This window comes from Pagrus pagrus (assembly GCF_965226575.1).
Source record: "Pagrus pagrus genome assembly, chromosome: 5".
Lineage (NCBI taxonomy): Eukaryota > Metazoa > Chordata > Actinopteri > Spariformes > Sparidae > Pagrus > Pagrus pagrus.
The window spans coordinates 24702693-24728171 of NC_140189.1; the positions used below are offsets into that span (position 1 = coordinate 24702693).

At 42.3% G+C, this 25479-nt stretch overlaps 2 protein-coding genes across 2 annotated transcripts in view; one reads left to right on the top strand and one right to left on the bottom strand.

Moving 5' to 3' along the window:
• The window catches only part of insyn2b (inhibitory synaptic factor family member 2B), a 46052-nt gene extending 45183 nt beyond the window's left edge, over positions 1-869 (top strand). The window contains exon 4 of the mRNA XM_084353533.1: positions 796-869. Within this exon, the coding sequence (XP_084209659.1) occupies positions 796-799 (4 nt within the window). The 3' untranslated portion in view covers positions 800-869. The remainder of the gene's footprint in view (positions 1-795) is intronic.
• The window catches only part of dock2 (dedicator of cytokinesis 2), a 105949-nt gene that overhangs the window by 76288 nt on the left and 4182 nt on the right, over positions 1-25479 (bottom strand). Inside the window, exons 8-24 of the mRNA XM_084353531.1 lie at positions 25057-25214; positions 23481-23562; positions 23114-23249; positions 22062-22137; positions 21802-21878; positions 19310-19560; positions 18841-18939; positions 18509-18581; positions 18107-18210; positions 16372-16573; positions 12990-13087; positions 12799-12888; positions 12481-12581; positions 9174-9308; positions 4292-4400; positions 3797-3867; positions 1808-1914 (exon numbers count right to left, since the gene is read on the bottom strand). Coding sequence (XP_084209657.1) covers positions 1808-1914; positions 3797-3867; positions 4292-4400; positions 9174-9308; positions 12481-12581; positions 12799-12888; positions 12990-13087; positions 16372-16573; positions 18107-18210; positions 18509-18581; positions 18841-18939; positions 19310-19560; positions 21802-21878; positions 22062-22137; positions 23114-23249; positions 23481-23562; positions 25057-25214 — 1969 coding nt within the window. The remainder of the gene's footprint in view (positions 1-1807; positions 1915-3796; positions 3868-4291; positions 4401-9173; positions 9309-12480; positions 12582-12798; positions 12889-12989; positions 13088-16371; positions 16574-18106; positions 18211-18508; positions 18582-18840; positions 18940-19309; positions 19561-21801; positions 21879-22061; positions 22138-23113; positions 23250-23480; positions 23563-25056; positions 25215-25479) is intronic.

Consider the following 25479-nt stretch of genomic DNA (forward strand, 5'->3'; position numbering starts at 1 on the left):
CGTCTCGCCCTCTGGGGAATCAATCATCTGAGCCAGGATCAATACCAAAGGACCGTATCCTGGACCGGCTACTGACTTGGCTGGCAGTGGTTGACTAATGAAGGACCCACTGCTACACAGGGCAAAAACAACATTCAAGGCAGTGGGTACACACACATTTAGCATGCACCACTGCACAAACACACTCACACTCAGATATAGTGTCATCAGTCGCTCTGAAATAAATGCATACAAATGTGTTTGCTGGTTCTGTATGAGAATGCATTCATGCACACATGGGGCCATGCCCATGTTGTGACTGAATCTGTCTAGCATAGCGCAGCATGGATCCATCTCAGTGCCACTCAGACCGATTTTCTGTCTCGAACCAAATTTGGTCTACCACAATCACTCACAGTCTACTTTCAATTCTTCGGTTTGCGCTGCAGAGGCCCGATTATGGGCCCCCTTATTGAGTCTGTATTATACAGCAGCACAACATAAGCCCACTCTATCCATCACTGTGTGTTCCTGTGCAGGGGAAACCACCACTTATCAGCCCACTACAAGCAAATTAGACACACATAATAGAGCTGAACAGAGGTAGGGGGTGGACTGATTAGCGTAGAGTGTGTGATCATTGATGTCTAGTGCACTTTAAAAGGTACAACACAGACAAACTCAGGTGTCACTGGCAATTATGCCCAATCTAGTGAAAATCACTCAAAAGAAGAATAGGCACACAGTGACACGTTAATGACGATAAAACTGCAGCGTTCTGAAAAGACTTCCTCTCTTATCTTCTTCAAACATTAGGTGATATTACTTCTACTCCTTTGGCAGAGGGCAGGCATCACCTGTGACATTGATATGGATAACACTTATCTTTCTCTATATTCACCACCAACACCTACTGAGGCGTGAACGGTGTACTCATCATCCGCTTGCTTATAAGGTTCATGGACATTTTCAGTCTGGCTGGAGGAGCAACGTCGATGCCGCAAGGACAAAAGAAAACTGCCAGTGACTAACAAATATCTGCTTAGGTCAATGTTATGTTAACCTCAAGACTGTTTAATCTCAGCAAGTGTGACTCAGAGTGACCTACCGTCAGTGGAGGAGTACATTTTTAGGCGCCACTTGTGCTGATTGTAATAAGATGGTATCTGACTGGGGTCCATTGAACTGATTATAATCAGTATAGTCAGTGGAGGTGAACATAACAGTATGGAAATTGTGTGTTACCATTAATTTTGTTTTCTTGATGTCAACAGAAAATAATTGTAAGGTTTCTTTTTACAATAACAAGGTAAATTGGGTAAATACTTTGACAAAAGATGTGAAGTGACAGGCCAGTTTTATTCAATATAAATGAAATTGACTTGACTTGGATGTGTGTGTACGTGCCAGTAAACTAAATAAAATGCATAAACACCAGTATGTCCTTTCACCGTTTGGCTGATGCTTTTATCCAGAGTGCTTTACTGGATTGCTCTACAGGGAATGGAACATTACCCCTTACAGTATTAGCACCACACTTTTTATCTACTGTGCCATATCAAGATAAAACCTTTAAAGCAAAGCAACTCCCTTACTGGTCATAAAGTACAGTGGGAACAGCTGTCTGCCCGGTCCTGTCGCCGGGCGGGAATTACTCACTGTATAATAGACCTTTTAATGTGATCTCGACCTTTAAGTGAGAAGCAACTAATGCTCCACAGCATTTTAGTTGTTGGTTGGCAGTTGTTGGGTACATATGTGATTGGTTCTTCACACGGCCGTTAAGTCCGCTACTAGTCAGTAGCTCAGTGCTGAGAAAATGACACACCTTGTCTCTGGAAGAGTTGGCTGCTGACGATTTCAGTCATGGAGGCCACCTTCTGCTTCTGGAGTTTCTCAGGGGGGATGCAGGAATAAAAGTCATGCAGCAACTGACTGGAGAGAAAACGAAATAGGAATAAATAATCAGCAAGGTCATTATACAGGAAGAGCAACACGGTTGTTTTCTTGAAAATGAGCACAATAAATATTCAAGATTCACTTTCAGCAGATTCTCGTATGCGTTTTGAATTTCAACTAAAAAATATATTTATCTACCTGTATATTCCCACTATGTTATTGATTAAAGATTGAAAACACAACCATATTTTTGTAAGTTAAGCTCAAAACATCAACTCCTTAAGGTCATAAAGCATGCAGCCTCTAAAAGGAATGGTGCAGCATAGACATGAGCAGAGCGGTGCATGCTGCATGAAAACAAATGAGCCGAAGCCTAAATACGTTTTAATGAAGACACAGGTTTGAGTCATCCTCCGGCCCAAATTCAATTTTAGAATAATTAAACAGGCTTGTTGCAAGCCCCGATGCCACTTAGAAAGATTGAATGCTCAGAGCATGGCGAACCCTTTGTCTCCATTTGTTTGTCTGTCTCCTTAAATTATGCCACACAGGTGGCGGAAGCACTTTCAGTAATGGTATGAAAGAATGAAATGCATCACCTCTGGTCTCAAACCCAGACACAACAAAAAGGTTTGTACTTTTTGTGCGCATTAGCTGTCACGAGGACACACCGGGGCACAGAGGCTCAGCGCAGACTCATCAGGCCCACTAATCATCTGAGCTGAATTTAATTAAAACCAAAAATGTCAGCCTATTCCCACATGGACATGCAAAGGACACAGAGCGCTAACAAAAAACACACATAGCTGACAATGCATGTGCTTGTACCACTCGGCTGATCACACTACAGGTGAGTTTACAAGGAATGTAACTTTACAGAAGATGAGACAAAGCTTTGATGTCCACCTCATGCACAGATTGTAATTCACACAGCTCGCGTTCGCAAACTCTGCCCGAGGCAATTCTGATCAGGAATGCAACGGGGACCTTACTTTCAAGTTTAGATCGCTAGAGTATGTTTGTGCGTGTGTGTAAAGAAGTAGAGAGGACGTGTGTAGGGGGAAGAAAGAGAAAATAAATGACAGAAAGTGAGAATGTGTGCTCTGATTTTTAACTCTCTGCACCTCATCACCTCTCTATACCTGTGTGCATTTGCTTGTGTGTCTGGTGTGACACCTTTGTGATGCCGTGTTGACAGTGAGCCACTCGAGCGACTGGAGCGGCAGATGTGGATGATCCGCAAACACACATATGCACACGCAAAAGCACACACGGGTCACAGGGAGGTGAAAAGAGAGATTATGGGGATGAGGGTGTTTGAAATTGCGCGGCACGTCAAGAAAACATCAATTAACATCTTCTTTCGGGAAAAGTAACAAGATCATTCCAAGATAATGGATTGTGAAATTGCTAGAGGACAAATAAAGTGCCTGAAATTTCTTTGATCCCAGCTGGTGCAATATATACAGTGAGGTCATTTCCTGGGCTAAACAGTACGTTGTAAGCTTGATTCCGGGTCACAGAGAGGTTAAACAAGCCATTCCAGGTAGTTTTGCTCCTCGGGAGGTAGAAAATAAGCCTAAGAGAAGAGGTCCAAATGTCCTTTGTTTGATGGTTTGGCTGAAATTGTCAATTCACTCAGGGGCACATGGAGAGGGTGCAAAGTGTGTTTGAGTGTGTGTCCTTGTGTATATGTCAGTTTGATGAGATTTTTATCGCCTGATAAAGAAGGGAAAGCTCGACCTGATGCAATGTGTGGGTGACAGAAGGGTAGGGGTCACTGAACAAAGCCAGGAGGAAAACTTGGGCTAAGCTGAAAGCTCTCGTATATCCTCTCCGTCAGTGTCCCTGAATCAGACCTGAGATAAGGCACTGGTGTATGTGTTTGTGTGTCTGTGTCTTTAAAAGCTAAGCTTACCTGAGGAGTTTGGCATCAAACACTTTCTCAACATCATGCAGGACCGTTGGCAGGTACTTCAGAGCAGCAACCTGATGACACACAGACGCCACAAGTAAACACCGTAAAATTAGGAACCTGAAAGCCTGCGAAAGTTGTTGGCGAATAGAAGGTGACTTTGCCATCAGTCTGCCATCGCAAGTGTGAGAAAAGATTGTTTTTATTTTGCACAGGGCCATTTGTCTGTCACCTTAATTTTAGTGACTCAACCTGTTCGTAGGTCGGCCCCGGTGTAAATACAGAGAATGACAGGAAGACATTAAGCAGCAGATGTTGGTAAGAATCTGATTGAGAGAGGAGAATGAGCAGAAGCAGGAACATGATACATAAAAAAATGTAACAAAACAGAAAAAGAAGCAGAAAGGGGCAGAAAGTGGGTGAAGACTCAGCTGAGAAGAATGTAAAGAAGAGTCCTAGTTGGTAACATATGGGTGCAGGGTGCATGCGCATGATTACCCTGAGCAGCAGAGTGGTGGTGTAGTCCGTCTTCATCAGACTGTTGATGGACTCGAAAAGCCTCCTCAGCGACTCCTCAAACTCTGCCTGCTCCTTCCCCTCGTATAGCCTAGAGGGGGGGTCAGGGGGAAATTAATGGAAATACAACTGAGAAAACAGAAAAGGGTAGAAAGGTAGAAAGCACAGGGCAAATATCAGAAAACATGGCATGATGAGGGAAATGGGGAGAAGAATGAAGGAGGAAAGGTTGGGAAATGAACTGAAAGATGAGAATAATAAGTGAGGGGTTGAGCTGAGGAGAGAGGGAGAGAGAGACAAAGGGTCAAAACAAGGATAGCTGACGAGAAGCTCAAGTTGGATATAAACACAGACAGTAAGAGACATATGAACATTTTTCTCTGCAACGGCAATATGGGAAGATTATTGAGTGTTTGGCAAAAAACGAGTTAGCAATTCAATTCAATTTAATACAACGATGTAAAAAATGAAACGTGGATGTACATGGATGGACGGTTCATTCAGGGTTCAGTTCATCTGTCAGCTGCATCACTTGAATCAGGTTTAAGTTCATTACATGATTCATATTTCTAGCCAATCAAAGTGCATAACCCATGGGATCATCATGCATAATAAGCTGATGCCTCGTCTTACATGGGAAATAAGGTAGTTCAGGTAGCCTCTAACAGGTCAGGGTATGTGTAGCAGCCCTTAAGCCGAGCCATACATTTTATAAAGAAGCCACATTTATCCTTATTTTCCAGCTTTTACATATTCTATTATTTCTCCACTCCACTGGGATATAAATTATTCTGCAGAAGTTGTTTTTTATCAGAGTTTAAAGTGATTTCCAAGCTGATAATGATAATGTTTTTGAAGTTATCTTCAACAAGCCAGCGCTAGCTCTCTCGGTGCTAACTCAGAGTAATCCAGAATCAAGTAAAATAACACCTAAATTGTTGTGTTTTTATGGAAATAGGGCATTGACTGAAGTGGCTGCAGTTCCTCACTTCTTCTGCCAATAATATGGTTCAAAATGCATTCAACATGGTGCTATATTACACTTTAAGCCTCAAGTCAATATTGCGTTTCACAAATAAAAGCTGAAAGGCCGTGGTACCAAATAAGGGCTGAACCACGTACTTGTAATTCAATGCATCATGTTTAATTAAAGTGACGCAGCAAAATAATGCAGTGTGACGTTGACGGGGAAAACTTAACACTGATGAGCACCGACTGCTGTGATTACAACAATCCTCCTCCAACTTTAAAAAATTGGGTTATCTTGGCTGCTGCTATTCCCATCACATAAACAACACCCCCTCATTCCTCTGCCATCCCTCCAGTCGTACTTCTTCCACCCCTCGCAAACTTTTCTCTCATCCATCTCTCCACCCCTTTCCTTCCCCTGTCTCCTCACTATCTCTGTGTGATTCACTGGAGCTGTGCAGTTGTTAATTACAATAGAAGTCATGAGTGCTGGAGGGAAGGATTAGCATGTGGCACACAGCGAATTTAGCATGTGGGGGGAGGGATTAGGCGGTAACACACAGAGGTATTATCACAGGGCTCTTTGCAGAGTACAGTTATGATTACAGTCGCATTGTCCTGCTTAATCTGCCGGCCCTGTCTGCGCATGAATGTGTGCGTGTGAATGCGTGGTTGTGTGTGTAGGGCGGTGGATCTCAAACTTTTGCTGTCATGCCCCGCTTTATAGGCCAAATAAAGATCAGAGGTCAAGGTCAAGGTCAGCATGAGGCCATCCACGCCCCTGGAGTGGAGGTCTGGCGCCCATTTTTGAGAACCACTGATGTTTTGTTTTTGTTTCTTTTCCCGTAATTTTGCCTTGTTTTATCGCTTTTATTCCTTTTACTTGTAGTTAATCATATTTTTGTGTTCTTACATTTACATTTTATGTTCCACCTTCTTGTTTTAACTCACCTTAGACTAGATTTCCTTGTGTTTGGCTTGACTGTTGAGTGTTTATTCTGTATTATTGTCTTCCTAAGATTCCTGTTTTTGCTTGTTTGTCAAAGCACTTTGTAAACTCTGTTTTGAAAGGTGATGTATAAATAAAGTTTATTATTGTTATTATCATTAGAGACGATGCTTACATGTGTCGGGGTCAGTGCTCGTGTGATGACTGTTTTTTCCCCACTCACTAAAATGCGTCCCATTAGCACGGTAATGCATTTTACAGTCTGTAGAGTACCACTTTAATCCAACTCAAAAGATGTATGTGGAACTAAAAATGACCACAGGCAACTTATCTAAACACACACACACAGACACACACACACAGGCACTTAATACCCACTCATGAGCACAACAACACAAATATGTCATAGTAGCTCAGCAAACTAATACTGGAGACAGATGGAGAGGAGAGAGAGGGATGAAGGGAAGGCTATCAACAGAGGGGAGGGAAAAGAGTGAGGGACACCGAGGAAAGCTCTGAAGAATGGAGGACAGCAAGTGCAGAAAGAGGAGCGCTCGAGACACCAACAGGCAACAGTAAACATGTCCCTTATGAATTATGAACTCGACTGTCTTGCAAATCAGTCAAAAATGTCATGTTGTTGTGAATCACAATCGCAGTTCCTCCCTGAACCAATCCGAAAAAATGTTCAGCGCTGCAGTTAATCAGTGAGATGCAAGGTTCTCCTCCGGGGTGGCTAAATTAGAAATGCAGGTATTTTTGCATGACACACGGGTGAGTAAATAAGTGGTGCAGTGACGAGCATTGCTGTGACGCAGCAGAAATGATATAATTAAAATTTAAGTGCTCCTCCAAGACTGATAAGTGAACCTTTTAAAATGTAAGAGTGGTGCAATGAGTCACACGATTACATTGAGAATTGTTAAATCCTATTTTTTATTTAAGAGTTTTATTCATGCAGACAAGCAAACAAACACTGTAGACCCCTCAGGCTAATCAGCATCATTGTGTTAAGCAAGAATTTTACATATTATTGTTTGGTCGGCGAAGCTTGGTATTTCTGTATCTGATCGACTGAAGAGAGTAAAGCAAGTATGCGCCGCTGTAATCAGATGTCTCCATGTTATGATGAGCTACTTCTCATTATTTTAAGATGCGCTTTTGTTATTAAAATTACAAGATATTATGTCTTCCTATCATGAGAAGTGATCTCAAAATGATGAGAATAACAAAATGTCTAGCAAAATTAGAAAGCCCAGATATCATAATGTCATAGGACAGAGAAGTGAAGAATTAATAATTAACAATATCCTTTTCCCATCAATGAGTGAGGATCTTTGTCTTCAGAAGAAATGTGCTTCCATTGGAAAAGGTGTGAAAAATTTAAAAGAGACGTAATGAAGGAAAGAGACAAGGTGAAATTTAAAGATGAGGGATGGAAAGAAGGAGGACAAGGGGAGGATAACACAAAGGAGAAATGTAGAGCATGGCAGGTGCTCAGGGGAAAGGGAAAAGAAACAGATACAACTGATGACTACGGGGAAGTAATGAAAGCTACAGGGCGTGAAGGACAGAAAGAAGGTGAAGGAAAGAGCAAAATCTGGTACAGCCTGCCTTACATACTTCTCAAGTAAACATCAAGCTCCTAATGCACTTTGCATGAACACAAAGCCAATTTGACAAGCTAATAAATCTTCCATGGCGCCTGTTTAACTATTTATGACTGCTGGTCTTGATGGTGATGATGATGAAGCCTCGCAGATGCACCTACAGTGCAGGTGGCTCCCTTGAATACCCGATTGTCTGTTGGCATGACGAGGCCTTATAGAAGGAGAAATCTGATGAGAAAACTTTAGATGTGGAGCAAGTTGAAGTTGTCAGCTGCAGGTAGTTGGAGGACGACAGATAGAAGAGGAGAGAAGCAGAGTGAGATTTATCGGTTCAGAGATACCCAGGGGAGGTTGGCAACTGGAGCTCAGTCAATCCAGGAGCAGTGGAGCGATAATGTGATGCTCACACACACACACACACACAAACTCACACTGAAAGATATATACTTAGCAGCATGCTTTAATGTTCATTTGACGGCTTGTGTACAAGCAAATGCCCAAACATGCACATAAACACACACACACACTCTGAACCCCACTTGGGAAACCGCGCTAATGCATCCACTCAAATCCTCACTATGAATAAATAAACAAACACACCCACCACATCGATAAACAAACACAGCAATTTAAACAATTAAAACCCGCGATGCCCTCCACGAGATTAAGAGGACAGACCCTCATTGACCAACGGACGTCGAATGACAAACACATACACGCAACAACACACACACACACACACACACACACACACACACACACACACACAGATCCCCTCCTAACTCAAATAAACAACCACTAATGCACTGCTCCTATTAGAGGCAGATAACCCATAACAATTCATACATAAACCTTGCATTCATACGTGAACAAGCACACACAGGTATCCAAGTCACCTATAGACAAGGCACCTGACACAGTTATGGATCATGTCTTCGATCTGCCAGCATCCACCTCTGCGCCGCAGTTATAAATGGTGTTTACACTTATCCTACGGTGCAGCCCTCGCCTCAGCGCAGTGGGTGTCATAAGTCTCCCTTGCAGGAACTTTTGTCTGTCTAGTGTTTCTCCGGCTGCACATTCAGCAGCCCTGCCTTGTCATTAGCTCTCATTCGGACGATGCACTTCATCATCAATGCTTATTAGCAACGTTAGTGCTGTAATCAGCACTCTTTTTCTCCCCGAGCTGTCAAAAACGATTACCCTGGCAAAGCAGTGTCACTGGGCTCTGTGTGTGCGCCTTCAAGAGTCTCTATTTACATAATTGTGAGTTCAAGAGGAAATTAGAAGTCTTTATTCTAATGATCAGTCTATAAAAAGGTACACAAAAACTTACTGGGAGTAGAGCATGCGCGATCGGACGATGAACTTGAAGATGTACTCCAGGGCTTTGAGGGTTCGTAGGATGGGCTCACACTGTTCCCCTCGACTGGACACATCCAGATATCTCTTCAACACCGACATCAGCTTTCTGGGAGAGAAAGATATGAGAGAGAGAGAGAGAGAGGGAGAAAGCAAGACAAGAAAATCATGAGAGACAGAAAGGAAGAAAGAAATCATTGAGTCAGAATTGTCATTTCCTCCTCTGATCTTCCACAGGTTGCAAAGTTAATCACCAACTCCATTTTTCACTTCCATAGAGCAGAAAGACAGATTGCAACAGAGGGAAAGTGAAAGAGCGAGACAGAGGAAGAAGAAGACGACAGGGAGGGGGGGTGAAGATGGAAAAATGGCAAAATAGTATTTCACACCTCAACAGATGTACCTTTCACACAGCTCACAGACATTTTTATTTGCCCTCTGATGCATGATGAAAAAAAATCCTTCTCCCGACACGGGCGGCCCAAAGGCATCTTTAGACACACACATAAATATTCCGGTGTGTCAAAACAGTTGGAGAGAGGTGTGGGTGGCAGAGAGTTCAGTCTAAGTTTACGACATACCAGCATTTCTCTGCCCAATCTCCCTCTGCATTATCTCAATGGCACTCAAAACTAGCATATTTATAACACATTAAACGATACTGGCAGCCTACAGAGGTTAAGACTTTTGGCTTTGTGATGGCTCCATTTCCATGAAATGGCAACAGGGGATCGCCCACTAACTGGTTTAAAACTACAAAATCCTCTTAGACAATAAAAGTCCCCTTAAAAGATGAACTCTAATCTGGCCGCACTTTCGATAGGGGGGCCTTAAAAATATTACCCACGTTATTACCATTCAGTCTTCCCAGGTTTTGTTTTGATGCGTGGCTTAAAGGCAAGCACAGGAGGATTTATTCTTTTATAAGAGTAAGAGATAGGGAGTTTAAAATGTAGTGAGAGGGAGTTAGAGAGTTTTACATAACAGCCCCCGGGCTGACAGGCGTTAAGCTGCAGTGACCCTCTTAAAGAGGGTGAACACCAACACACTGGCAAGGGAGGGATGGAGTGATTGTGGGGAGACAGATGAATAGATGAAGAGAAGAGGAGACAGCAGTTCAAGAGTGGCAGGGATAATTGGGCAAAGGTGGTTGAGAGGGGGAGAAGCAGTTAGGGGAGAGCCAGAGACGATTCAGGGGGAGAAGGGGAGCAGGAGGAGTTTTTAATTTCCTAACCGAAGCTTCGGCAGTGCAAACAAATGTTTTCTCGAGCGCCCACTGAATCAAGTGAAGTGATTATCAGAGAGTAAGACAGAAGAGTTTGGGGAGCACGCCTGAGTGCGTTAGCTGCAACTCCACAGAGAAGCAGGCTTAAAGCTGCGGGTAGCTGGGTGTACAGTGAAGAAGTTTACTCTAATCTTGCTCAGTCAATTGCTCCAAAGGCCAACACAGACCCTGACCTCCAGTGGCAGCTGGATACAGTGCAGCAGTTGGCCACTTAACAACAGATCTTCACATTGCATTCCAGTTGGCACAACAGGTTTAACACTTGTATACCTTTCTGGTACTGTATTGTATTTGAGGCAGCTCTGACCAACTTTCTAGGAACCACAAAACAGTCTGTTTGTTTGGCTTGATGACAAAGAGTTATTGAAATTATCCGACAGGGATTTAAATATTTCATAATTCCCCAGAGGAGGGAGAGTCGGCTTGTGAAAGATCATGTAATCCTTCATTTGAATAGCAAACAAGAACAAGTTTGATACTAACGCTTTTACACAGACGAAGAATGGCGTGTTTGTTGATATGACATTAAACACTGTCCTTCCGCGTCCCTAAGGTCATACCTTAATGAAGTGCTCAGCTGGCGTTTTATGGAGCCCACAGTAAAATTATTTCAACTTTAAAAAGCCAGTCACACTCAGTGAGTTTAACTGATCATAAAGTCTCCTGTGGCAGGTTCAATACGCTTTCTCAAAACATTACGGGGTTCCCACACCTTTTTAAACATCAAATCCAAGGACTTTCCAGGCCTAATTCCCACCAATTCAAGGATCCAACACGGCACAGCATGAGACACGGATCAAGGTTAATTACTGTTAAGACACTGACAACTTTTATAATGAGAACTAGCAGGCTCTACGGAAGCTCACAGACAACAATTAAAAATAGAGAGAGGCTTGAACGTGCGGACTCTTCTCAAATGTGCTGTGCTACAGTGATGGCATGTAGACAGCGTAACGTAGCCTATTTACAAATGGTAAAAGTACTACAAATAACTTTTAACTGGTTATGAAACAATCTCAATTTAATAGTGATCCCTCTTAATGACCTACATAAGAAAACTAGGCCATCGGCGAGAGGCTATTTCTGTATAACTCAAAGTTATTCTTAAAGCCCATCAGCAGGTTAGATTTTGACTTATCCAGGTTAAACAAGACATAAAATCAAAACTAGAATCAATACAATATTAAAGTTCCTTTTAGGAGCTTTAGGGGAAGTAATAAAAGGAATTTCAGTTTCTATTCTTGCACAAAATATATGCCCAGGCAAAATGTGTTAAATGTAAATTAAAAGGTACATTTCTTTGTCAAATTCTGATGTCTGTAAACTTTGTTCATCACATGTTTTTATTAAAATCTGATACATACAAAACAAACTGTAAGGGTCATTCGATGCCAACTCAACCCCAATTTAGGACTTTTTCAAAAGTTCATGTAAAATTTCTATTAAATTCACAACACCTACTTTTTTAGTTATGAATTTGAGTTATAAGTTTGGCCTTCAGAGTTGAAGTTCGGATTTTTTTGCAAAACTTTCTATGTCTATTCAAAGACTAAACAATTGCTTGTTCATCACTGACTGGACAGGGTCATCTAAGAAAACCACAATTTTAATTTGCAACAGGTATTCAAATTCATATGTTTTATAGTAATGAAATGAATAAAAATATTTTTTTTATTTTACTAAATGGCAAATCTTTTATTTTCCAATGGTTTTCACTTTCTTGCAACCATACTTTGATTATGTGTAGTGTTCTTGTTTTTCATTGGGTTCAGGACATTTTGAAAGTTACAGCTTATAATTGCTTTTTCTTTTGCATATTAGATGATGCCATCTTGTGTATCTGGACAAAATATTAATCTTGGTTTCTCTCAATACACATCCTGTATATCATTTCACAATTTCAAACTTTTCTGAATTAATTCACGGCTTGTTGAGTTGATATGAAATGACAGAACGAGATAAAAGGAGGTGAGCTGTGATCCAGGCAGTAACCTACTTGTAGGCCAGTGTAGCGCTGAAATGCTGCTTGATGTAGGCCTCCAACACTGTGTTGAAGTGCTGAAACTTTCTGTCTGCGATCAGACCGATGATGTATATCTGGAGGACCGAATGGAGAAACAGAGACACAGTGACATGTTTGCAGAGAGGTAGACATTTACAGGGCAGATTAGAAGTTTTGTACAATCATCTGATAGACGTGTTTATTTGCAAAAAGGTGGACAGGTAGACAGAAAGATGTCAGACTCAAAACAAACACAGACAACCTGTCAAGAAATTATCTGCAACTGTCAACACGCACACACCACACACTCACCAATGCATCAAACACGAGGATGTCGTAGTCGTCAGTCTGAGAGTGCTCCATCATGATGTTGAACAGGGCATCCAGGGTGTCCTGCAGAAACTGCACACATATATTGAGATAAATGAGAGGCCCAGCGAGACCACACACACACACACGCCAGACTACTTACGCAAAGACACACTTGTATTCACACCACTGACCTTGACCACCTCCTCGCCATCAATGATTTTCAGTTTCTCCAGGTTTTCTTTGAGGAGTTCGGGCCGAGTCCTCCACTTGAGCAGCCCCAGCAGTCCGACTGGAGAGGAGAGACATTTAGCGTTCAGCTGTCTTAGCTGTTCAAACACGTACCGTCTTGCTTTAAAGTGGATGCTGATCAAAGCTATTGTAATGGAAGTGTCTTCATAGTTGACAGTGTTAATTTTCTAAATTGTAGCTTTTCACTTGAACATTTGACAGCACTGAATACATAGTTACCTGTCAGTGACTTGACACTTTTTAATAAAATGGGAAAGATAAGAAGTTGAAGTTGACAAGTTGTTACACTGTATTAAAATTAGAGTTGAAACAATTACTCAGTTTTTCAATTACCTGATCGTTATTTTGAATCAGATATTTTCTGACATCTTTAGGAAACTTAAATTTGCGTGCCAAGTTCTTGTACATTTTTACAAAGGAGCAATGGAAAGCATCTACACTGGAAACATCCATCAGTGATATTGGTAAAGTGAGGTGTCTGCATGGAACCAAAAGGACACCAACACCCACCCCAGCCACATAGATCCTTAAATTATTGACATTCCTCTCTTGAAAAAAAATCTCGATGCACAAAAGTCAAAGTTTAAAATCAATTTCTTGACATTATGAAGCTTAGCATTAGTTCATGCAGGACACGGAAGTCATACGCCCCAGCTGTAATCAGCAGACAGCCTGCTGATTGAATCATTGTTACCAATCAGTCTCACACCAATCACAGCTATTCTCCCCATAAGGCGGACCATTTAAATATGGCTCACCTCCTCGCTCATAACAGCTACTATTCAAACTGCCACACGCTGCATTTTCTATCAAGGCTCAAGGTTAAACTGTTTTCATGGTCTTCCTCAAGGCTCTCTCTTGTATATCCTAGGGGGTTTTCTGCATTGCGCTCCCTGTTGTGGCTTGCATTGCTGCTTGGTCAATTCAGTAAGCATCTTAAGAGCGGAGCTGTCTGCGTCAACAGCGTAACTGTATTCCATTTTTTATTGCAATAAATGGTTAAACCTATGATGAGAGTGTTCCTGGCTGAAATGATCGCCTGTAATGATTTTGTAAGACTGGGCTGTAAGCTCTTTACAGCTGAACCAATTAGATGGTGAAAAGTAACAGATGTAAACCTGTTCATCATTTTTATGCTCCAAGCCAGGCTACTTCTAGAGTGTTGGTAAAGTTTGAACAAAGGTAATAGAAGTAAATTCATCTCTTTATTTCAATTATTGATTATTACAAATCTAAATCGGATTTTCTGAACTTGCTAGGAAGCACGAACTGGATCAGACCCACACTGAGCAAGATTTCTGCCTCACAACAATTACTAATCAAGTTAGCCATTTCCACCTGAAGCTACCTTCTGCAGCCATATATAATAGCTGTTACAGCAAGCCCAGCTAATCAGCCGAGACCAGAGGAGGCACTGTCAACTTTGCCATCCAACTCTGAGAGAGGTGTGTGCAGCAGAGTCAGTAGATGCCATATCTTAAAGCTGCTATGTAAAAACAATATTACTGTAGATTTAAACAAATGTGTAAGGCACTGCAGATGGATAAATGTTTTGTTTTTGTAATGTTTTGAAAAGATGCAGCTTTTATTTTGTAGACTGCTGTAGTCCGATTATTGGAAGGACTTTCTGAATAAAAGGGGAATTTAAATGATGAAAAAGTAGCCATGTGCAGTAATGTAGAACATTGAGGATGCCGTACACCGACATGCATCGAGATGCATCGAATTGTTGACAGCTGAATCGTAATGTGATCATATTGAATCGTGAGGCCAGTGAAGATTCACACCTCTAATAATCGTAGCCCTCTGATTCAGAATCAGTTCAAATCGTGAGCTGCCTTGACATTCCCGCTATATTTAAAATACAGTTCCTCTTTGAAGATGTCACTTAGACTCTGGGAAATTGTATTTTTTGTCATCTTGTGCTCTGTGCGATTGTTGATTCAAGTGACTTATATTTTATGTATTTATTCTCTCAAATTAAATTCAGTTTTTTTCAAGTCGGTCCTTCTCAGTCTGACTTTAAAGCACCAACAAAGAAACAATTTGTCAAGTGATGATTTGTCATGTGGGCAGTGTCTGGTTCTCTGGTTTGTGAGACTTTCCGCTGAACATCCATATCCACAGTTTCTGTCATTAATTCTGCTACAGTTTGACATGGGGCAGATTTCCACGTCTCTGTAGGGCTGCCCGCCTGAAACTCACTGCTTTCCCTGTCCAATAATTTCTGACTCACCAAGCCAAGCCGCACATCTGCTGGGTGGCCCCAAACAACATTGTGTGCCTGCGTGCCTGAGAGCTTTTGTGTCCGTGTGTATATGTGTGTGTGTGTGTGTATGTGTGTATATGTGTGTGTATGTGTGTGTGTGTGGTACAGGTGATTAATACTGCAGGATAATGTTCATTATAGTGATGGACTGGTTTCCTCAGTAACAGCTGTTGCACTGCACCTGTGTCTGATGCACCTTACTGTCTGGAGTCTATGTGTGTGTGTGTGCGTTTGTAGATGTGGATGTGCACTCACACAGCATGCATGTGTGTGTGTGCTTACGTGGCTGCCAGCCAGAGTGTGTAGGACAAAATGACTCCACTCGCCACTAATAAATCCTATGTGTACACGCAGTTCCCTACATCCTTTGCTTACTATCCCATGACCACACACACACACACACAGACAAACTTGTAGTTCTGGCACGATTAACCTAATTAACATACTGTGGACTCACCGTTAATTGGTTGGACGTCTCCTTTCCCCTAACCCTAACCTCGCCTCCCCCTTCAGCTACTGTCATACTGACTCAACTTTGGGCCCTGAATCTAAAAATAACACTAACGAGGTCAGAAAAATGTTACCTGCGTTACACTAGCAATTTTGTTCATTTTCGAAGGAGAAATCTGAAATCCAAAACATTTAGCACAACACGAGACAGCATGCGCACTGAACCAATTGTATTTTCATACTTAAAGGGACCTTCTAAGTAGTGGATTTGTCCTCGACCAATTTCACAGCCAAGCGATGATTCATTGTCTTGGCCTGCTGCCCTTATTATTCTGTTGAAAGAAGATGTTAATTAATGTTTCTTTTTTAAGTGTCAGGTTTAATTTCAAACACCCTCACACGCCTCGTGATTTGTTCCCTAACCTTTCTTCAATTTTGTGTGTATACTGGCATGAGTGTGTCTGAATGAAAATGATTGGCCTTACCAAGACTCCAAAAGCAGCTTAATATCAACACAATGTCACAAAGGGGCTGTTTGAGCATTGTTTTTTGAACACCTGCCTGCCCCACACACATACAAACAAACACACATACTGTACACCTACCATTCTGGGTGAGTTTGGTGGAGCAGACCAGTGTGGAGATGGTGAAGCTGTCTCTGGAGCTGACCGACAGGCCTCCCCCGCCACCGGACAAACTGCTGGAGCTGCGGCTCAGCGACGCCATCTTGTGGGGTTCGCCGTGGTGGTGGCGGGTCGAGGGCAACGTCAAGTAGGAGTTCACATCCTCCATGCGCTTGCTGTCACCCTGAGAGGAGAATGTACAGGAGTCATTTTAAACCCAGTGTTGTTGACACACCAACCTCGCTAATGATGGTACAGATGTTTGGTGGGTGTCGCAGCAGCATTGGGACGGGAATCGTATTTTCTGCATTTTGTCAAAATGTCTTGATGCAAATGCGGGTGTAGCAGACGGAGAGGCACTGGGGTTTGCTACATCCTGCAGTGATTTATCAGGACGGCCCAGGAGGGAAAAAATGACAAACAATGATTGAAGTCACCAGTTCCACAGCAGTAATCCTCTGATCGCTACGCCTTATCTACTCCAGTTTGGAAACCCATAACTTTGGAAACAGTGGGGCCAGGACAGGTTAGAAAAACACCAACCAAAAACAATCACAACAACTACTGTTGCAGCATTTTTCTCAGTGCTGAAAAGGTCGAGCAAACGCATGAGAGAAGGAAAAGATATATGAGGAAAACAGACGAGATGTCTTCTTTTGGCAAATTTTCAGTTTTCATACTATACCTACTGTACAATCTTATATAATACATATAAATGTACCATCTTTAGGTCCTAGATTCATTCGGGCCTCACAACTCAGCTCTGCCCTCTTTAATGCCAATCCAGTAAGTAATAATGAGTGAGTGGGTTGGGTAAAAGCAGGGAGTAAGAGATTGAGGCCAATGATTGGCACAGACATCGAGGGGAACGCAGGGATAACGAGAGATAATCGAGAAAGAGGGCACAGTGGGACCGTCTATTCAGTCTTTGAGTGAATCACGAGTAATTAATCTTCATTGCGTTTGGCATTTAATCAATAAGGGGATTCAATCTTAGCTTTGGCTCATTTGGCAGGAAATCTATCTGGCTTCACTCAACCTGTCTGGGTGGCAATAATCCGCCGTCCAGACTCACTATACTGTACGTTTAGGTCTGCTTTGATGACGACTGAACCGATGTCTTGAAATGTTTTCTCTGCAACAGTTTAAACTCATCTCAGAGTCGTTTTACTTTTTCTACCGTGCCAAATAACCCAGCCTGCTCCGGTGACTTTTGTGAATCTACCATTTAATTTCTCACCATTATACACATGAGGATGAATGACTCCAGAATCCCATCAGGAATGGCATTGAGCTTTGATACAGTTAAAATAAACTTCCCCATTCACTTCATGACCATGAATGATGAATCAAACGAATCCTGTGAAGTGGTCTTGTCATTAACCACCAATTGACTAGCTGCCACTTTCATTGGACATTTATTTTATTCATTTAAAAACATTTCTATAGGAGTCGGGCTGTTTAATCCAAAGCTGTTGGGTCTGACAAAAGTAATGAGCTGTGATACTTCACCCCTCATCACAAAAGACTCCCTGTGTCATTTATCACTTTCAGATGAGCTTTGACATCTGTATAAGTCTGAAAGGTCTACGTGCTGATCTGTTTTAACGGTTACAAAATGGTTTCATGCTGCAAAAATGGGGTCAAGGAAGTTTGCAGTGAGAGACACTCCACCTTTCATGGCTTAACTTTCTGCTAAATGGTTTCTGGTTCTGACCTTGAAGACTATAAGGTCATGCAGCCCATCTTGCAGAACCGTCCCATCCTCCTTCATCAGACGCACGAAAGCCATGGCAAAGTTCTTCTCGCTCTTGTCCTTGGCTGGAGGCGAGGAAGACAAACATGTAAACAAAATATGTAGGGAGAGGGTCAGGGGAGAAACACATCAGGGAAATAAAAAGGGAGGAGGGAGGGGGAGAATTCAGCTATTGGAGGAGGAAAAACTGCTGATTTGTTTAATCAAGTGTGTGTAATGACGCCTTGGGTCGTTTTCCAAATTGCCTCCAATCATTCGGTCCTTTCAGTGTCACATTATGCTCAGGGGATCAGACGAGAGGAGTTAAGGGGTGTGGATGTATGCAGACAACAGACAGGCAGAGGACAAGAGGCTGATACTCACACTCCTGGGAGGAGCGGTGTCTGAACATGAAGCGCAAATGAATTCTGTGCATTTCTTCCAGAGGGACCGCCACCTGGAGGACATCTCATGTTATTATAGAATATACAATAACAGATATCTTCAAATGTTTTCAAGGTATACCAAGACATCCTGGAGTGTATTTTCTTGAAGGGAATGGTTGAAAAGAGGAATGCAATTGTGATACACACAGCAGACACCTTCAAGGAAACTGAAAGCAGAGTCTGGTATCGGCAGGAATACAATTCTACCACTAAATACTTTTATACTCTCCAAATCTACCTCAAATAGTTTACTCTACAACACACACAAACCTTAATTGTCTCCATCCAGCGGGGCTGTTTGATTTGGTAGTAGATGACGGATCTGTACTCACTGACCGCTTTATCCCCAGCTCCAAGACAGATGGAGTTCTGGGAAAGAGGGAGGGAGAGAAAAATACTTGTGATATCGAGCTGAAGGATTTCATGTGTGTGTGTATGAGAATGCGTGCATGTGCGTCTATATGTGCCTGTGATGGATTTTCATTCAGGAATAAAGCCACGTCTATGCGCCCCTGACTACGAAAGGGCGAGTAAGACCTCGATCAGTGCCTGGCTTGCTCAGTGGCCCATACCACCTCAATCTCCTAGGCACTGCACGTTAGGTGCACACACGCACTTTTGCACCTGCACACTGTATCTCAACCCACACACACACAAACCAATCCCTGTTTACACAAATCCCTTTCCCATCAAATACACTGACGTGGACCATATGACCTCATCTCCTCACGCTGCTGACCTGTATGACCTTGCCCTCCTCATCACAGACCCACATGATGACCTCCACGTTCTTCTGCGTCGTCTTGTTGTATTTGTCGAAGTCGCCGCCCTGTAAGGTGAGGTAGATGTCATTGCGAACATCTCCGGGCATAATGATCTCTGGGAAGCCCAGCTTGCGGGCCACCACGGTGCTGCGGTCCACCAGGTGAGGGTACTCCTTCCGGATCTGAACTATGTCCCCTACCAGAGCCTTCATGGTCACCCACAGACCTGGAATGAGGTGGGGGTAGAGGAGGAGGGAAGACAATGCATTAATGTTTGGGATGTGATTTGATTTTTTTCTGGTTTTTTTCAGAATTATTTTGATTTTCGCTTCAAAATACAAATCCGAAAAAGTATTAGGCCTCGTCACTTGACAAAGTGATGTATGGCATGTTGTCTAGAATACTAACTGTGAACAGGTCATAAATGTAAAGAGAAATTATTTAATAAGTTGAAAGGTGAGTTGAACATTAAAGGTGAAAGGAATTTCAATGCAATGTTCATTTTCAGACTTTGGGCTATTTTGCTTCCATAACATGTCTTCTTTCAGACTAGTAGAAGTCAAGATTTTTGTTCTGGAAATGTATGAAAATGAGCACATACCTAATTAGACAATACATAATTTGCATATTTCAACATAACATATCTTAATCATGTAAGAAAATGTGTATTTTATGGCTGTTGCCAGTATTTTCCAACTGTTGGTGTTAATAAAAGAGTTATCCAAAATTCCCGTTGTAAAAACCTCATAAGGATTATAATATGTAAACAAATGAATCACTGTTACAGGGTGTTTGGTCAGTAACCCATGTCTCTCCTCCTCATGCCGAAAAAGAGAAAATGAATTTTCTAGTATCCCTGCCCACTTTATCCAATCAGGACAGAGAACTCCATAAAGACGTGACCCTGTCTGCTCATGAACGCACAGAGAGCAGGATCCTCCTGTTTGCTGCTATGTGCCGCAATTACCGCTCCACGTTCATGTGGTGACGTAGAGACGAGGGAGTGGATTACTAACGGCAAAACATACAGGAAGTTAGTTAAAACGACGATAATGCTTTAAACTTCAAAACATTTCAGAAAACTTCTAATACAAACAATAAGTGTTTGATTGTAAGTAATGAACTTGGGAAGTTGTATGGTGATATCTATAGGTGAAAAATTTTACCCTATTCACCTGTAGTGTCTTACCTTCATAGAGAACTTCATTGTGGATGCCGAGAGTTAAATTTAATACTTCACTGAACTTATTTTTTACCAAAATATTAATACATTTACTCAAGCAGGTGCCACTCCAGGCTATTTTAAATGAAGAATCTGGAGAGGAGTTTTCATTCCTCTCTGCAGGTAAGTAAATCCAAATTAAATCCAAAATGAATGAATAAAGAAATGTCAAGGCTCTGTAGCATTACAACTGAATTTAAAACATTTTAAGATGTTTTCGGGACTCGCAGCAACGCTGAAACATTAGCCTTAAAGTGAGATGCACTTTGTATAAACTTTTAGTGTCTATCTAAGGGTGAACACTCTGAAAGTGTCCCAAGGTGAACCAGAGATGTGAAAATGTCTGCTGTTGTTGCAGACTAGACTATAATCAATACTATAAAATTTCTGTCTGCTGTTCGTGAAAGGGGTGTAGGAGTGAGTAGAGGAGGAGGAGGCAAAGAAAAGATGAAGGTGTTCTCATAATGGGCAGAAATGTAGTCCTAAATAACATGGGCTCTCACATCTTTTAAAGAAATTATGTGGGAAAACAAAGACAAAAGAACGGACGGAAAGCGGAAAAAGGGGGCGAGTTATTTTAGGGAAAAACATAGCTGGTGATATCTAGAATATGTCACAAACCCACATCTTCAAAGCTAACGAAATACCTACAGGGAATACTGTAGGGAATGTGTGTCCGTGTGTGTGTGCGTGCTGTGGCCGAAGCAACTCAAGGTGCGAGGAAGGAGAGATTAGGGGTGAATAATGTTAAGAACAGACATCTGGTGGCCTCAGGTGCTTCTTCCATATCTGCTCGCCCGGGTTTCATATCTAGGTTATGCCCAGAGCCTTCAGGAGCAAGAGGAAAGATAAAAGCTGAGCAATATAACAGAGCAGACCAACGCACTGGGAGTCTCTCTGTGGAACAAGACAGCGTCAGACACAGGGGATGTCAAAATCAGCCATAAACATGAGGAAGTGGGCAGCAAGACTGGAGGCTGGCGAGGGAGGAATAAAGGGTAAGTAATATGAAAACATCGGCTCAAGGGCGCACGCTATCCATCAGGATAATGACCTTCATTCTCACCCACGGCGTAGAGAGACGAGGCGAGGATGCGATGAGAAAGGGCCACTTTGTCTGACCACAAATGACTGCAGCATACACAGTCCATTGGGAACCCTCAGTGCATACAGGACCGCTAACAGCAGGATAGTCACATGGCTTACACGCTAGGACACAGAGAGCGAAGCCTGTAAGAACAGTACCTTGGCCACCACTGTCTCCTCGTGATGATGTCACTTTGTTCAGCAGGGTGTGCAGAAAGTCGTTCTCAGCAACTACCCTGGAGCCAAACAAACACACATGCACTCACTTAAAATAAGAACAGAAAACTGTTTAATCTCAAAATCGCGCAGATGCTGAAACCTCCACAAATGTGTTATTTTGCTGTATTAATTACAGGGAGGATCTGAGCACAGAAGTTTCTTAAAAGAAGAAAAGCACCGCAGAGAAAAATAGGACATACGGGAAGAAAGGGATGAAAAACTGCTTCTCCTCATCACATTCCATCTTCCCTTTGATGAGATCGCTGATGTCCATCACTGCCAAGAGAAGAAAACAAATGTGTCTGTGTTGACAAAATCAAAGGAAATGCTATACAGTAATTTCTGATGTGGACTCACATCAGTCAGCAATGACAGCCTCTGTGAACATTTCGTAGATAAAGCTCTCAATCACACACAACGCACACCAGGCCTCAATACACACCCTGAGAGCTGTTTGTGAGGTTATACGAGGATATGAGCAACTTTTTTGAGCCAGAGGGCGCAACAATAGACTTAATAGAAACTAGGAAATAGTAGTGGACAGTCAGTATCAATATTTTAGTTTTGCTCCTGCAAAAGATGACTGTGTTTACACCAGGTGGCTCCCTATGGGTGATAATACCCGCAGCAGCAGCAGCAGCAGCAGCTGACGAGTCAGTCAAAATTACTCTGCCCTTTAGGGAACAAAAGTAAAAATGACTGAAAGGCTACTAAAGGCCATTATTGTGGACTCGGCTGTTAAAATGGGACAAAGAAATGAGGCAGAACAGCCTCATTCTGTCATCACATATACTGCAGCTTTAAAGGTCCAGTGTGCAGGATTTAGAGGCATTTAGCTGTGTGGTTGGCGACTGCAAGCAACTGACCACCACTCGTCTCACCCTCCCCTACAGTGGCCACAAAAAACGTAAAAAAAAATGTGAAAGGCCTTTTTTAGAGCCAGCATTTTATTTGTCTGGTCATAGAAACTGTAAAAACATGGTGGTGCAACATGGAGAGCACCTGCTCCCTCTGTAGATATAAAAAGCTCATTCTTAAGTGACGAAGTTTTAGACGATTATACACTAATAAAAACATAATTATTATTATATTCCATTACTGGCAATATCATATTCAATTTCTGCCTCTAAACCCCCTCAAATCCTACACACTGAACTATAATCGATACTTTGCACAGTGCTTGACCACTTGGATCAGTAATTTTGTGGCACCTTCAACCAAAACACTCCTGTACTGACTGTTATTCAAGTACCTGCCACCCCAAATGGCCGTCTCAAGCCCTGAGTGCACTTCTTGTTGTTAATCTCTTTCAGGTCCATTCTGCCCACTCTCACTATCTGACAGATCAGATAAATCTTCTCTCTGCTCAGGTCCTTGTTCCCCAGGTCCTGATAGACAAAAACAGGGAACGGAGAACAGAGATTAAAAAAAAGCAAAGGAGAAGTATAGGGGGTGAGAATAAGAGTCATAGGGATGAAAAGATTGAGGAAAGTGAAGTTGGGGAACATGAAAAAAAGCAACACAGTCTTTAATGAGGAAACAACTTCATTCATTGCTATGCAGTGCAGGGTCTGAAGTGCTAAGAAACAGTGTGATAGTGCCCTCCTGTGGTCACTTACTGTAAAGACGACCTTCAGGTTGTTGAGCATGTCAATCTCCTTTGGGAATCCTTTGCTGCCCCAGCGAACCAAGTAGTTCTCACTGCACCAAGCATGCAAAAGAATTGAAAGACACGCAGAACATCTATTCAGCGATGCAATATTTTTTAAATACAACCACACGTAGTTGAAACTGCAGTGAAGGCTATCTCATTCCTCTTAACTGAAGCTCTGCAGATTCACTCTACTTGAGATAATGAAATTCTGTCTAAGGGTATGACATTTCCACCTCCAGGAGGAGATGAATCAAAGAGATAGAAACGCTATCTCTGTCCAGTCCAGCAGTGAGCGAGTGCGTGGTCCAGATAAAGCTGTCCGCCTCCCTCGCCTTTTGGTACTCTTTGGGAGAGGATCAAAGAGCAGCCTGTCTAGTGTACATGAGCATACTATATGCAGTTTACTGACATGACATTACATTATTCCTGGGGAAATGAATTTAAAATGTTTCAGTCAATCCGTGACAGGCGTGTGGATCCATGAATGTTCCCCAGTACAGCTGCATAATTTTGATTAAGCGCTAAAAATACAACCCCTCTATCCCCAACAGCATAGACGCATGTACCACACACTGACATAAGGATGAATAGAAAGACAAACAGCAAGACAGATGGGTGTCCACGGGTACATTGGGGTGAATCAAAGCTGAGAAAAAAAATGATATCTTCCGAAAACATTCCTGCTATAAAAACCTCCCATCTGCCCTTTTTTTCAGAGAGAGACAGACAGATGGACAGGGTCAAGGAAGGGATGGTATAAAAAGAAAATTTAACCAAAAACAAACAAACACAACAGGCGAAGATCAGACAGAAGAGAATCAGGACAGATGTCAAAAAAGTAAGAGACGACAGAACGGTGGTTGATATGAACTGAGAAAAAAGATGATCGATCCAGGTCTATCTTAATACTTTCAGCTGCTGCGGCTTAGACATAGATATGCCCACTATGACAGTGAGTGACGGGGCTTAGCATCAGCCCTGTCAGGCACCACATAGCGCTGCCAGTCACTTTCTGCTGCACTGTAATTTGTGTTTTCTGTATTTTTATTTTTGGCATACCATTGTTCTTATTTAGTGTGGTTCGACAATGGAGGAGAGAGGAAAAATCAGGACTGAAGGGAAGGAGAGATATACAGACACGAAGGAATGGAAGAGAAAGGAGGACAGTGCGTGTGGGCTGGACCGCGTGTGTGTGCACGTTTTGGACAGCTGAGGGATGGACGTGAGGTAGAGGAAATCTGAACTTGAATTTAAATGTGATTTCATTCATTCCAGAGTAGTAAGAGGGTGTAGCGGAGGATAAAACCACCTAATCTTAGTTTTCCCAGTTTACTTTTATTATGATCTCAATTCTTGAAATTCAAAGAAATACCAGTAGCTTGTTTTCTATCTCTATGCAAATCAAAACTACACCCCCAAACTGATTTCAAATGTATGAATGCAGAAATCCGCCAAACTTCAATAATGTCCATATGAATCTTGGGCTACACGTCTCACTGTGTGAAGCTAGGAGCAAAGAGAGAAAGACATGAAAGTGACACCTGATGATGGTCTGTTTGATGGGATCATAGAGGGACATGAAGAGCTCTGAGTCCTCCCCGATGCGACAGACAAAGTTCCTCACAAACACGTAGAGGCTGTGGGTGGGCGAAGACTGGATCCGCGCTGAGATCCCGCTGTGGTCTGTCTGGATGTTGGACTGCAGGAGATGACATTAGCTGGAGGTGAACTCGGGACAAGGGTTTAACAGGATAAAATGCCAGTCAAAAGCATTTAATTTCAAGGCCCATAGAAATCTGATTGGCTGGTAAAACTATTAATAAAAGTTGGTTCCTGTGATGTAACAGCTGCAGAACCCAGATTGTGGGTTTGTAAGGGGGAAGAAAATCGCTGAATAAGAAAATCACAATAGAGTACATTCTCTTCTCACTAATGAATCAGTGTCGAAATGTAAAATAGGCTGA